A 13,236-nucleotide genomic window follows, 5' to 3' on the forward strand; every position below is an offset into this window, starting at 1 on the left:
TAGTCCCTGTATGTCTGTCTGTGAATGTGTTTCGGGTTGTGTGACTCATCCATAATGGACTTGTTAGTGAAAGAGTTGTTTCTCAGTCAGTTTGATGGCCCCTAGGAGGTAATAGCAATTATACAACAGCGAGGAAAGGTCTCTTTGCTCCATCTGAAACCGCAGAAAGAGAGAGGAGGAGGGATTCTTTAGTTTTGTTTAACAACATCTGACCGATTGCACCTCCTCCCACTGGATGGATTTTACATATCTCCTGGAATTAAGTGATTTTTTGCTTTTGTGTGTGTTTGTGTGTTTCAGCTATTCCCTCTACTGTATACCCACCAGACTAATTCACCCTGAAGAAGTCATTACATTTGATAGGGCTCCATTTAGAATTCGCCTTTGGCTTTTTAAAATAATTGCAATGTTTTGAATGTGAAAGTGCAGCATTTACAATACCAAAGGAATTCATTAGTTTAATTAAATGAGTTCTTCCTGTACTTTCTGGATGTGATGGCTAAATTGAAAAGGTAAATACTGACAATTTAAGTCTTATTTGTTTGGGGTTTGTGTACCCCTGGGGCTTTGTGTTTTCATGAAAAGCTAATAATTAATTATAATAAATAATTTTAATTAAATCAAGATAAAATATAAACACACACAAAATAAATATTTTATTGCATCTCAAGTGCCAATTAGCCAGTTGTGAACATACAAATTTGTTGTTTAATTATTTTAATATTTGCTCTCATGGTAGGTCAAAGGGCTTTGGCTGACAAATCCGTTTGAGAGTTATTGGGATGCATGGTTCATTTTGAATGGCTCAATGGAGAAATATGTTTTTGGCCTACAAAGTGTGTAGTAACTGCATCTGCCTGGAGGGCCTTACGGGATTATGCTAACCAGCGAAACCTTGACAACTTGGGTGACACTAATAGCACAGAAATGACATATTCCACCCTTAAAAAGGTCGTTGGTGAAAAGCCAGTGATGTTGTTGAGCAGCCAAACACTAGAGGCCATTGTAAAACAGGCCTCCAATGTTTAGTACTGGCTTTGTGTGTTTGCTGTATAATGAGCATATTGGAGGATTCTGTGCACATTTTATTAAGTAAAAGATGTCTTTGTTTAACTTTGTAGGATTTATGTCATGTATTATGAAATCAAAGGGTAAACAGGAACGAAAAAGCAAGAGATAGGAGAAGTGTCTCTTATAGTCTTGTGTTGAATCAACAAACTCAGCTTACATACAGTATGTGATCTCATTTTTGCAGTGGTTTCATTTCTTTCTGACAAAATTCAGGATATACCTCAAGTATATGTATATTCAAGAATACATACTCACTTAAATGGAATTAACATGGTAATTTATGTGCAAAAACAGATAACTCCATTTTAACAAGTTTCAAAAATCGTGTTTTTCACTGTCCATTCCAATTAATCTCAATCAAACTGCAGTTGGGTTATTTTGATAAAACACAATAAAAACTTGAACATGATAATGAATAATAACTAATAATAAAAAATAGTAAATAATTAACATCAATATTAAAAAAACATGATTTTTTTAAGTTAAAAAGTTATATGTTTTTTAAAATAAACTTGTAATGGTTTTTATACTGTACAAACTGTATATTGTATGGCCCTACACCAACCCTACACCTAACCCTAAACCTTACAGGAAACTTCGTTCATTTTTACTTTCTCAAAAAAAAAAAAAAAACTCATTCTGTATGATTTATAAGCTTTTTGAAAAATCATAAGTCACCCTCTCCTTGTAATACCTGTGTCATACCCATGTCATTATACAAAGTTGTGTCCTGATGTGTTACAAAAACAAGAGCGCACACACACACACACACACACACACGTTTGGGATCAGAATGATTTTTAATGTTTTTAAGTAGGAGTTCCTATGCTTAATCAAGGCTGCATTTATTTGATAAAAAATACAAGAAAATTTTTATATTGTGAAATATTATTATGATGTTATTTTAATATATCTTAAAATATAATCTATTTATGTAATGCAAAGCTGAATTTCCATCAGCTATTACTCCATTATGGATCATTATGGATCAGTATGGATTTTCTATTGTTTTCTATTCTTACGATGGCAGCCATTACTTCAGTGTCACATGTTCTTTGACAAATCATTATATGCTGTTTTACTGCTCAAAAACGATTCTTAGTATCATCAGTTTGGAGACACTGTGCAAGGAAACCAGAATGCATTTTCCAGAACTCTTTGATAAATAGAAAGTTCAAAATAACATTGTTTTATTTTTTTTAACATCCTAAATGTCTTTTCTGTCACTTTTGATCAATTTCCGCATACTTGCTGATTCAAAGTAATCTTACTGAGCCTAATCTATAATGCGTATGTATATATATATACATATATATATATACACACACAAATTTACTTTTGCCAGTCCAAGAGTGCCAGAACTGCCACTGATCTTCCTTCAAAACAAATTGGTGCATGACGCCCCAGCCTATTTCTTTCCTGTCTCTCCTCTGCCTCCCCATCATTCATAACCTCCTCTCTCTCCTCTCCATATGCTCCTGATGGGCTCCCAGGCGAGCAGAAGGCAGTCTGTCTCCCTGATGGCAGCATGTGTGTGTTTCGCTGTGGTTAAAGGAACGGCCAAGGGGAAGATGAGAGGGGAGGCAGTAGAGGATCTATGTTCAGGGTGCTAAAATTAAACTATTTTTTGTGTGTTTCAATACAAAGTCTGTAGCCTTTGATTTCATTGCTGGTTCTTTATCATCCACGCTCCTAGAATTTGCCAGGGGTTTTCTCTTCTCTGATTGGTTACCTGTTTCACAGGAGTATTTTGATTGGGTGCAGCTGCAGTCACACAGTTTAACTTTCTTTATCTATAGTTCCATCATTTTTTATGTTTACATTCTTGTTTTGCCCCTATGATGCGGATAGAAACTTTTTTAATTTAAGAATATGAAATTGCTTCTCTTATTTATTTATTTATTTATTTAGCTGCGAACCAGGTAAAGCTGGAGCTGAAGTCATTCTAATCTCTGGAAGATAAAAAAGGTATCTAGAATAAATATGCAGCAATACAAGGCTGTGCTGTAAAATTATCAGAAAATTCACAAAAACACACATTGTATTCAGCACAGGTACTGCCTTTGCACACAGTAGTTCTTCATAACAGTGGGATAAAGATTGGTGTGAAGACTTCTTATGAAGCTTTAGTGTTTAGAATTTGATTTTCTCTCCCTTGCTCGCTAAACATCATTGTTCTCTTGTACTTTTTGAAAAGGTCTTGCTAACACGTTCTCAGGCTGTTATTTTGCATTGATTTTGCATGTCAGAGTAATTCTAGCTTGGCTTGTGTGACGGATGGAGGCAAACAACCTGTCTCCACTTCCGGAGTTGTGCACTCACTCTCTCTCTTTCTCTGTGCCTGCAGCAGTTACCTGCTTTTAGCACATCAAATGGGTCGACTCTCTCTGCTGATGGTATCTGCTTCCATGCACAGGTCAAATCAATGCCCTTTGTTTCCTTACACTCAAGATGGTTATTTTTGCGGAGCATTTTGTCTTTATTAGGAGAATGAGTAGCTGAGGGTATGTGATCTGAGATGAGAGAATGAGACAGCAGGGTACAGTTTTCTTGGAATCAGCGCTTGAAGCCTTTTGGGTTTATTTCATTAATCTGGCCCATTGTGGACTCAAATTCAGCTGAAGCTGTCCCCTGTTGACTTTGCACTACCTTACTTTAATTTAATACAGCTCTGAGCAGAGCTACATGGGATTGCGTTATTTATCATATGCATTAAATGCAAATTTACTGTAGTTTGTGCACAGTAATCATGCTTCAGCTCTAGCATTTCTATCAATGTATCCAGGGGCGGACTGGCCATCTGTGTGATCTGGAGAATCACAGAACGGCCGGTACTCCAGGGCGGCCGGCGGGCCGGCCCACCACCCACCACGCACGCACGCACGCACGCACGCACGCACGCAGTCATCACCTGTTGGTTTTTTTCCCCCACTAATCTGTTTCACACTCCAGTACTGTAGGTGGCAGCAATGCACCTTGGATGCCAGCTGCACTCTTTCTTTTACGGTCTATGGCTGCAGAGGCCGTGGCCGCCAAGTAAGGAGAAGAAGAAGTGGAAGAGTAGGAAGAAACCAAGGGGCAAGGAACTCGACCGGAAGTTGAAGTCGGGTGGGGGCTGCCATCTTTTAGCAGAACTTCACTTGCGTTAGCATTCCCATTGACTCCCATTCATTTTGGCGTCACTTTGACAGCGAATAACTTTACATCTGAGGCGTTTAAAGACTCCGTTTGTCCATTATTTATTTCTAAAGATACACGACAATGTATAAAGGGCTCCATTACCTTTTATGTTACATTATGGCCCCGTATAAACAGTTTTTGTAAAAAATAGGCTAACGATTGCGTCATAACCACTCGTCTCTCTGTCGCATTACCGTACAGACAGGTGGAGAAGCTCGCAGGCAATTAACTTAATATGGCGTACTGGCGTTACATTTTAAAATACTATACAAAATAATTAATCAGAATACTTACTCCTGCTCACTCACGACAAAGAACTCCCCGCTCAAGCTCGCCGTCTCTGCAAGATTAACGATGGCAGTTTGCACGCACAGCCACTTAGAAGATTTACATCTGGCAGACAGGTTGCTGACGTCGTCAAGCTTCGTTTGAGTCTGCGCGGCAGAAACGGAAGTGCTAAAAAATGCTAAAACTGGGCTTCATTTGTCTCAATTGAGTTCCAATGGGGTCACTGTGTCCATTTCTTTTACTGTCTATGGAAGAAACCATCAGCAAAGACGTTCGATTGAAGAAGCATAGAAATAAACAAACAATATGCATTACGCGGCCGCGGGTAAAAAACGGAAAGAAAAGGGTGGGGCTGAGAAAGGTGATCGCGAGAGAAAAAAAAACTGCGGAATTTAGATTTCTGAAATATTGCAGCATAGTCAGCAGCAGCACCTCGCAGTTAAATATTAGCAGCAGTGAGAGCCAGACAGTTATGCAGCAACCTGCCACCAGTGAAGATAAGGGACAGAAAGATGAGCTGGTTCCACAGGCAGATCCAGATCCAAGTATGGAACATGAGGGGAGAAAGAGAGTTACTTGCTAGAGATGATGTTAGGAAGTGATATTCAGGTTGCTACATTTTTAATGATCACAGTAGTTAAAACAGCTCAACTTCAACATTTTAGCTGTAAAATGTCACATGCAGTAGCTAATATTAAGAAATATGTTGTGCTTTTACTTTTAAAAATGCTGGTAACGTTACAGTTAATGCTTACAAACTTTTAAGATTTGAAGTTACATTTGTAATGGTGTATTTTCATTTAGATGTGACATTATTATTTGTGCACTAAGATTAATTGCTGCATAAATTAATTAAGATTATTAATTAATAAAATCATTTTAAGACAGCATGGAATAGATTGTATAATATGCTGTTATAACATCATATTTTATAATCTATTCCATGCTATCTTGGAATAAAACCTGTTTTTTTTTTCTTTAAATCCATTTCATCATTTGTTTATTCTGGTTGAGCTTAGACCAAGGGCAGAGAAAAACCATCTCAACTTTAAATTACTTTAAGCGCCCCAAGTCAGATAGTCACAGCCTAGAGGTTTTTGTTTTCTTTTCATTTTAACACAACATCTAGTCAACATCAGTGCTATTGCTATAATTTGGATGGTATAGTATCATGAGCCACAGTTAAAGTCTTGTGACACTCATGCCAGGCGTTATTGTTGTTGTTGTCAAGTTTCCGTGCCAATTGCTTTGGGCCGGGCCTAGTCAAAGTCCAGGGCCGTTTTTTAGTCCCAGTCCGACCCTGAATGTATCACATAAAGCCACAGTGTCCACAAGTAAAACCAATGTTTTTACTATAGTTAGAGGATTACAACTAATATTCTTGAAACAGTTTAATAATAATAATAATAATATTTTTAATAATTTTATAGTATTTGTGTATCTGTATATATTACTGTAATTAACACTTTTCATCAATAATTTTCTTGATTTTATGTCATATTGATTTAAATTGTGACAGTAGAGATATTTAGAATGTTACAAAAGACTTCTATTTATTTAATATTTAACTTTTAATTTAAACAAAAATGCTAATAAATGTTTCTTGATCAGCAAGTCAGCAAATTAAAATCATTTCTAAAGGATCATGTGACACTGAAGACTGAGTAATGGTGCTGAAAATTCAGATTTGCCATCACAGGAATACAATTACTTTTTCAAATGTATTAAAACTTCATAAGATCTCACAATGTAGTATAAAAATAATAATAACCAAGTCATCAGATAACTTTAGGCAGACGTGTATAAGTGCAGTCACCAATATGTAGTTGTTCTCTGAACAGAACAACTTTAACAGAGTGATATCACTCAATTATTCAGCCAGTTTAAGTGAATTGAACATGTCCTTCTTGCTTCCATTCAAAGCTCTTATTGCTTAAGCTTACACAGTTTAGTCACATTGTCAGGGTGTATTAGTCGTTCAAACTCCCTAAAGCAAGTATCAGTTGCGTCTGTCCTTCGACTGGCTGCTCTCTGAAAGATAATGCTCCTTCTCAGGAGAGTATGAGTGCTATTAAAGTATTTAATGCTAACAACATTAACCACAAGGTCATTCAATTTAGCCGATCCTCAGAAACACCGCTGCTATCTGTTTCTCAGAACAACCCTGATGATTGTTTAAAGCACCAGCTCTGCTTAATAAAACACCAGCTGCTTTCAGATTCAATGCTTTAAATAATATGTGAATAATTCATTGGATGGTGATGGTGTTTTTAGCCTCAAGCTTCCTGGAAGGGGTTGAAGGGGCAATAGGGAGACCACGGTGACAGTTGAGTCACTGAAAGAAGTGATTCAGATCCCACTGAGCTGGAAGTACACGATATGTTGTTCCTCACAGAGAGAATGACTTCAGGTCTTCATTCTGTTTTCTCAAGTTTAAAATTGCACATATTTAAACAGATCAGAACAAAACAGATCAGAATAGAATAGTATACAGTAGAATAGAATAGAATAGAAAATATATTATTACAATATTTTAAGTGCCAGTTCATCACGACAGTTCATATTTCTTATGACAGGTTCTCAAACATTTCTCACCTAATATACATTCACAAAATACATTCAAATAATAATGTGAATAATCACACTTTTAATTTAGCAAATTCGTGAATCATTTGTTGTTACCACATCACTGCACTATTTGCTACTAGTGGCAGATATTTACACTACTGTTATGAAAAAAAAAATGTATCATGGTTTTCTCAAAACTATTAAGTAGCACAAACTCTTTTCGACATAGACAAAAATGGAACAGGATTTCTGAAAGTTCACGTGACATTGAAGATTTGCTGCTGACAATTCCGCACTGCTATTACAGAAAAAAACTTAAAGCCTTATTGTATAATTCACAATTGAAATAGTTTCAAAGCATTAATTATGCTTTGTAATGCACCTTATAATACATTGTACAATCTAATAAATAATTGTAACCACAGTTAATACAACACTTATCAATTCATTGTTACACTATGCATTTTAAATTTGCTTATTATTATTTACAACAAGATATAATGTACACATGATATCATTATATCAGCACACATTATAGATAATTATAGGCTTTATGTAAATTGTTACAACAAAAACATATATGTGTAAAAAAAAAAGGGATGCACCAATACCACTTTTTCCAGTAATTGCCCGATACCAATACCGAGTACAGAGTACCGATACTGATATTTTTATTGCACTTATAATTTTTTTTTTTTATATTGGGTACAGAATCCAAAAGATTATGTATAATGTTAGCTGGCTGACTTAATTTTTTAATACAGTCAAACCCAAAAATTTTCCGTCACCATTTCACATTATGACAGTTTATTCTAGTTTAGAAGATGGTAATAAAATATTACAAGAACTCATAGATAAACTGTGTCAGAACAAAACCATGCTGATAATGTTAGATTACTTATAATGATAGAAAGGTATGTAATGGATTACAGTCAACCAAAAATTATTCAGACAGCTGTTAGTATGACAGTATTTAAACAACGATCAATACTTAGTCAGGCAACCCTTAGCCTTAATGACTTCCTGTAGTCTCCTGGACATGCCATCCAGGATCATGCAAACCTGAACTTAATTTTTTAAGGTCTGAATAATTTATTGGTCCCAAATTTTTATCAGTTTTACTGGTAATTTTGGGGTACAATTTGTCACAGTTTACTTTATTTTGCTATCCTCACTTATATAAATTAACTATAGTGTCCTGCACCCACAAGACAAAACATTTTTTAAAAATTATATCTGGTCTCTGAATAGTTTTTGGTTTGACTGTATATCCATGTGTTATTTTCACACTTAATTATGCCCATTAAATATATTTTACAAGTTTTTGTTACTTTCTTTGTTCATGTTTTTGCTCTACGGTTCATCATCTGTAATTCAATAGCATTAGAGCTGCTCGGTTGCATCGACTTAGTAATGTAATGACGTGCTTTGCTGTAATAATGCAGGGAACCACTCGTTATAAATTTCCTGTGATATTTTTCACATATATTAGTTGCGTTTTTTTTCTTCTGAAATGTGCTGCGATTTATATTCCTAAGCCACTCATGTAATGCAGAATCACTAAAGCAAGCAATGTATTTGTTCTGTTGCAGAACGAGAGGGACAGTAGTAACGTAGCTACTGCCTAGCGCATTACACACAGGCTGTTAGATTCACTTTCCCCAGAGTCATGTATGCCTAAGATTGAAAATAAATGATGTTCATAGTGAATGCCCCTATAAATTGTCTTTTTATGATTAAGATTTAATCCAAATGCGTGTGCTAAGTGACTGAACGTCAAAGATCACACAACAGAAGTGAACGAGTGTGCTCGCTCTCTCTCTCTCTCTCTCCCTTACTCCCTCCCTCTACCATTAAGTAACTTGTGCATTGTTTTACTTACTTGTTTTTGACATAACCAACCAAACTACAAACTTTCCAGTGATTAACTGTATATTCACTCAACAAGCTCGCGCATCTCCGCCGCAGCGCACGCAATCCACTCAGCGTGCTTTATCAGATAGCACACGTCAGCTATAAAGGCGTTAATGCTGAATGTTTAACTTTATATTTATTGTATAGATATCCTACGTAGACAACCTTAACTCCATTCTGCTGTCTGTTGTTCTCTTGTTGGTGTTGGTCTGAATATGGCACTTGGTTTCGGGGCATTTTAACAAGTACAAGTACAGGAGCTCAGTATCGGCCCAATACCGAGACTGTGCATCCTTAATAGAAAAGTTTTTTTTAAATTGTGATCAAATTTCACAATACAGCTGTATTTTTGATCAAATAAATGCAGCCTTAGTCAGCATAAAAGACTTTTTGCCCCAAACTTTTGAACAGTAATGCATGTTTGCTAAGAGTTTGCCATAGAGCTATTTGCAAGTATTGTCAGTTTACTATAAATTAAATATGATTTTTTCGTACATACAGTAAATTTTTCTAACAAAGAAACTGTGGTATGGATTTATAAGTGAAATAATAAATCTATATGATGTATAAATGAAGGAACATACAAACATCAGTGAAGATATAATTCGAGCATTAAGTCACCTGCAGCTTTCAGCAGTTTTGTTATCCTCTGTGAGTTCCTGGAATCTGGCCTCAGGTTTAAATGCAGTATTTCATCACCAGGGGCTAGACTTTAGCCCACTAAAACAGTCAGGTACTTCATGAACATTTTATTAACACAATTGCTCCAGACAAGCGATCAGGACCAGTACCTCCTTCTCTGACCTCACTCCCTGCTGAAAACTTTCCTAACACATAAAGGCCTCACAACATCAGTTCTTGTAAGATGTATTTATTGATGTGTGTTAGTCATAAGAGGATATAAGGTTTGAATCTGTTAACATGTGAAAGAGAAAATGAGTAAAGAGCAGTAGCTAGAAAGAGGAATGGTTGGTAAATGTAAAGTTGAATGTAGTGATTGTGTGGGAGTTTGTATTTGTGTGTGCAGAAGCTGACAGTGGGACTCATAAATGCTTGACAGAATGTGCTCGGGAAGGTTTTCGGTTGGAAGCCCTTTCTTATTGAGGATGTGTACTGAAAGCTTCTGTTTACACAAAAAAATACAACTCCAGCAATGTGAGAAGCACCTTCCTATATTTTGTGAACAGCAGTTAGAGAATTCGCTCCTCGTGTAGGATTTCATGTTTTGTATTTCTGACTGAATAATGTTCCTATTCCTTTTGAATAATACAAAAGAGAGAGATGATTTGGGAATCAATTCTTGCCAACAGCACCAAAGGCAATTATCGTGCGTATATATGAAAAAGAGATAAAGGGAATGAAAGAGAGAATGAAAGATAGAGAGAACGAGGAGCTTAACCGTGGTTAATGTTTTTGTTTTTTTCTACAGCCAGTGTTGGGGCCTGCTTTCCGAAGCAAGGTAACCACACCCAGCTTCTCATTTCCTCTCATGTCGGCCCGCCTCTGGCCAATCAGAGCCTCTGACTGGCTTGTCATTTTGTTTCACTGATTTTGTCAGTTGTATGTCAATGTCTCGTCTCTGCATACTGCCTGGCCCGGTGTTGTCTGCGAGCCATGTGTGTCATATGTGTGTCTTTATGATCAAGGAGAGGGGCTACACGTGCATTTGATTGCACCTCTTGTCCTCAGAGGTGGTCTGGGTATGCGTAAATATATGTCAGAGGCATCATGCACTTTTAAACTGAGGGGGCCCAAACAGTAAACCAAGGTGTCAAGGCTTGGCTGGTTAGCATGGTTCAGTTTGCCCCTGATGGTAATTTGCAAGGATCTGTGAAATGCCAATTGTAGATCACATATGTTTCACTACATTATATAATCATCCTTTTTAAAACAGATTTACCTCATCTGTATGTTTTTTTCCCCATCTTCTTAAAGTGGTAATTCACCTTAAGTTGCTGGTCCCCATTGATCTCAGTAGTATGAAATGTCTGTCATCATTTACTCACTTTCATGTGCTTCCAAACACAGTAAAAGAGTTTTGTTTATTTTTGGAACAGTAATGAAGATGGGGGGGGGGGGTAGAGTAGAGGGGCGATGGGGGTATGTGACGAGTGGTGCGGGTCTGTGAGGGGCTGTCGCGCTGTTTTTTGTTTAATTTGTAATTAAACTTTGATTTGAATGTTCGCCAGTTCCTGCCTCCTTCTTCCCATAATTATGAAGTTTGTATAGTGTTACACACTCCAAATTCACTTTGTAACATCAGTCGAGTGTTTGAAAAAAATCCTTCAGTGAGATGATGTGGCTTCTTAAACAGAATAATTACAGCACACAGTAGTTCATTGTATTCTAAGCAGTGATAAAGGCTATGTTGATTAGCATTTCATTATAAATATACTTGAAAATTATAATAATAAAAACCATAAACCATATATTGCTGTAGTAGTGTGTTTATAAGTCACGTTGCATCAATGAAAGATTTGGATTCTTCTTCGGGGCATATTTGACGTTTCAGTGCAAAAACGCCCTCTGGCCTTAGATGGATATTTACTGCTGATCACAGAACAGTGCTTCACTGAAAGATACACATGACAATCGCAGCTTCTGCCTAATCGCGATTTATTGCCTTTGCGATTAATTGTGCAGCCCTACGTTAAATTATATGAGGGTGAATTACTGATGACAGAATTTTCATTTTTGGGTGAACTATTTCTTTAAGTTGTTGAAAAGTGCTTTAAAGCACTTATCTCGTCTAGGGCATAAAATAAGCCTGAACTGCCACTGGTGCCCCCTCAAAAATTTTTGCAACATGATGCCCCTGACCTCTGTAGTCAATTTTTCAAATGGTTTTCTCTCCCAGCTCCTATAAACATATTTTCATGTGTGTATATGTGAATTTGCATGTGGTGGAGCATGCACTTGAGGTGAGTGATCAAGTATGTATGCTTAGAAAGTAAGAAATGCCACATCAGATGACAAAGGTGAATCGACAGGCAAAGCAAAATGTAATCTCCTACAAAGAAATTTTGGCTCCATTCTTTATTCTGATCCATAGCTCAGGCTTTTACTTTTCCTTAGTTCCCTCTTTTCGACTAAACCTGAGATCAATAACTCTGCAGGGAGCAGCCACTCGCTCTTGTGCTCCTTTCTGTTGTAATAAGTCTAACATCTCATCCCATTTTTCTCTCTTCCTCCCCTTCACCCCACTCTCCACCATCTGTCTGTGAATGCATTTGTGCTGCTGCATGTATGTGTGTGATCGTCCATGACCGAATGGATGCTGGTGCCACACTCTTCATGTTCCTCAACTCCTCCTCGCCCCCTTTCATCTCTTTCTCAAACCAGACCCGGAGCGTGGCGGAGGTCACATGATCTCCACTGATGACCTGGAATACCCGCGTGAATATCGCACACTGGGCAACAGCGCGCGGCGCTTCTCCAATGTGGGGCTGGTCCACACCTCTGAGCACCGGCACACGGTCATTGCCGCCCAGAGCCTGGAGGCCCTCACCAACCTGCACAAGGCCGACATGGAACGCAAGCGGGATGCCTTCATGGACCACCTGAAGAACAAGTACCCTCCCCAGCACTCCCTACCACCCTCTCCATCCCCCTCGCATGGCAGCATGAGGAGCACCGCAGAGAGAAGCGCACGTGAGCAGGTCTGTACAAGGCTTACCTTTCTTGATGTTGCTGGATAACTGTTATTCTTGGTAATAGACCAACATTCTGATTCATCAATCATATATGTTAAGGGTTAAGTCAAGGACGAGGACAGGAAACAATATTCTTTTAAATGGTTAGGGTTATGGATTTTTAATTTTATTACATTTTTTAAAAAATACAGTAACTTTACAGTAACTTCTGTGGAATAAAAATGACGTTTATTTATTTAAGCTATTTTTTTTATTATTATTTTTTTTTTTACATATTTTCAGTCTTTTATTTAATAAATTTATGTTGAACTACAGATGATGTTGTACTCTAAAATTCAAAAGTTTGGGATTGTTATTTAAAGAAGTCTCTGCTCACCAAGGTTGTATTTATTTGATCAAAATTACAGTAAAAATAGTCATATTTTGTTATAAATGTTATTAATTCCTGTGGTGTTAAAGTTGAATTTTCAGCTTTAAGTGTCACATGATCCTTCAGAAGTCATTCTAATATGCTATTTTAATGCTCAAGCAACAGTTCTGATTATTATCAATGTTGGTATAG

General features: G+C 37.1%; 1 protein-coding gene across 1 annotated transcript in view; it reads left to right on the forward strand.

The window, feature by feature from the left end:
* The window catches only part of LOC113097171 (SRC kinase signaling inhibitor 1-like), an 86,913-nt gene that overhangs the window by 8,177 nt on the left and 65,500 nt on the right, over positions 1–13,236 (forward strand). Inside the window, exons 2-3 of the mRNA XM_026262378.1 lie at positions 10,451–10,480; positions 12,364–12,680. Coding sequence (XP_026118163.1) covers positions 10,451–10,480; positions 12,364–12,680 — 347 coding nt within the window. The remainder of the gene's footprint in view (positions 1–10,450; positions 10,481–12,363; positions 12,681–13,236) is intronic.

The sequence above is a fragment of the Carassius auratus genome, unplaced genomic scaffold (genome assembly GCF_003368295.1).
Source record: "Carassius auratus strain Wakin unplaced genomic scaffold, ASM336829v1 scaf_tig00216128, whole genome shotgun sequence".
Classification (NCBI taxonomy): Eukaryota; Metazoa; Chordata; class Actinopteri; order Cypriniformes; family Cyprinidae; genus Carassius; species Carassius auratus.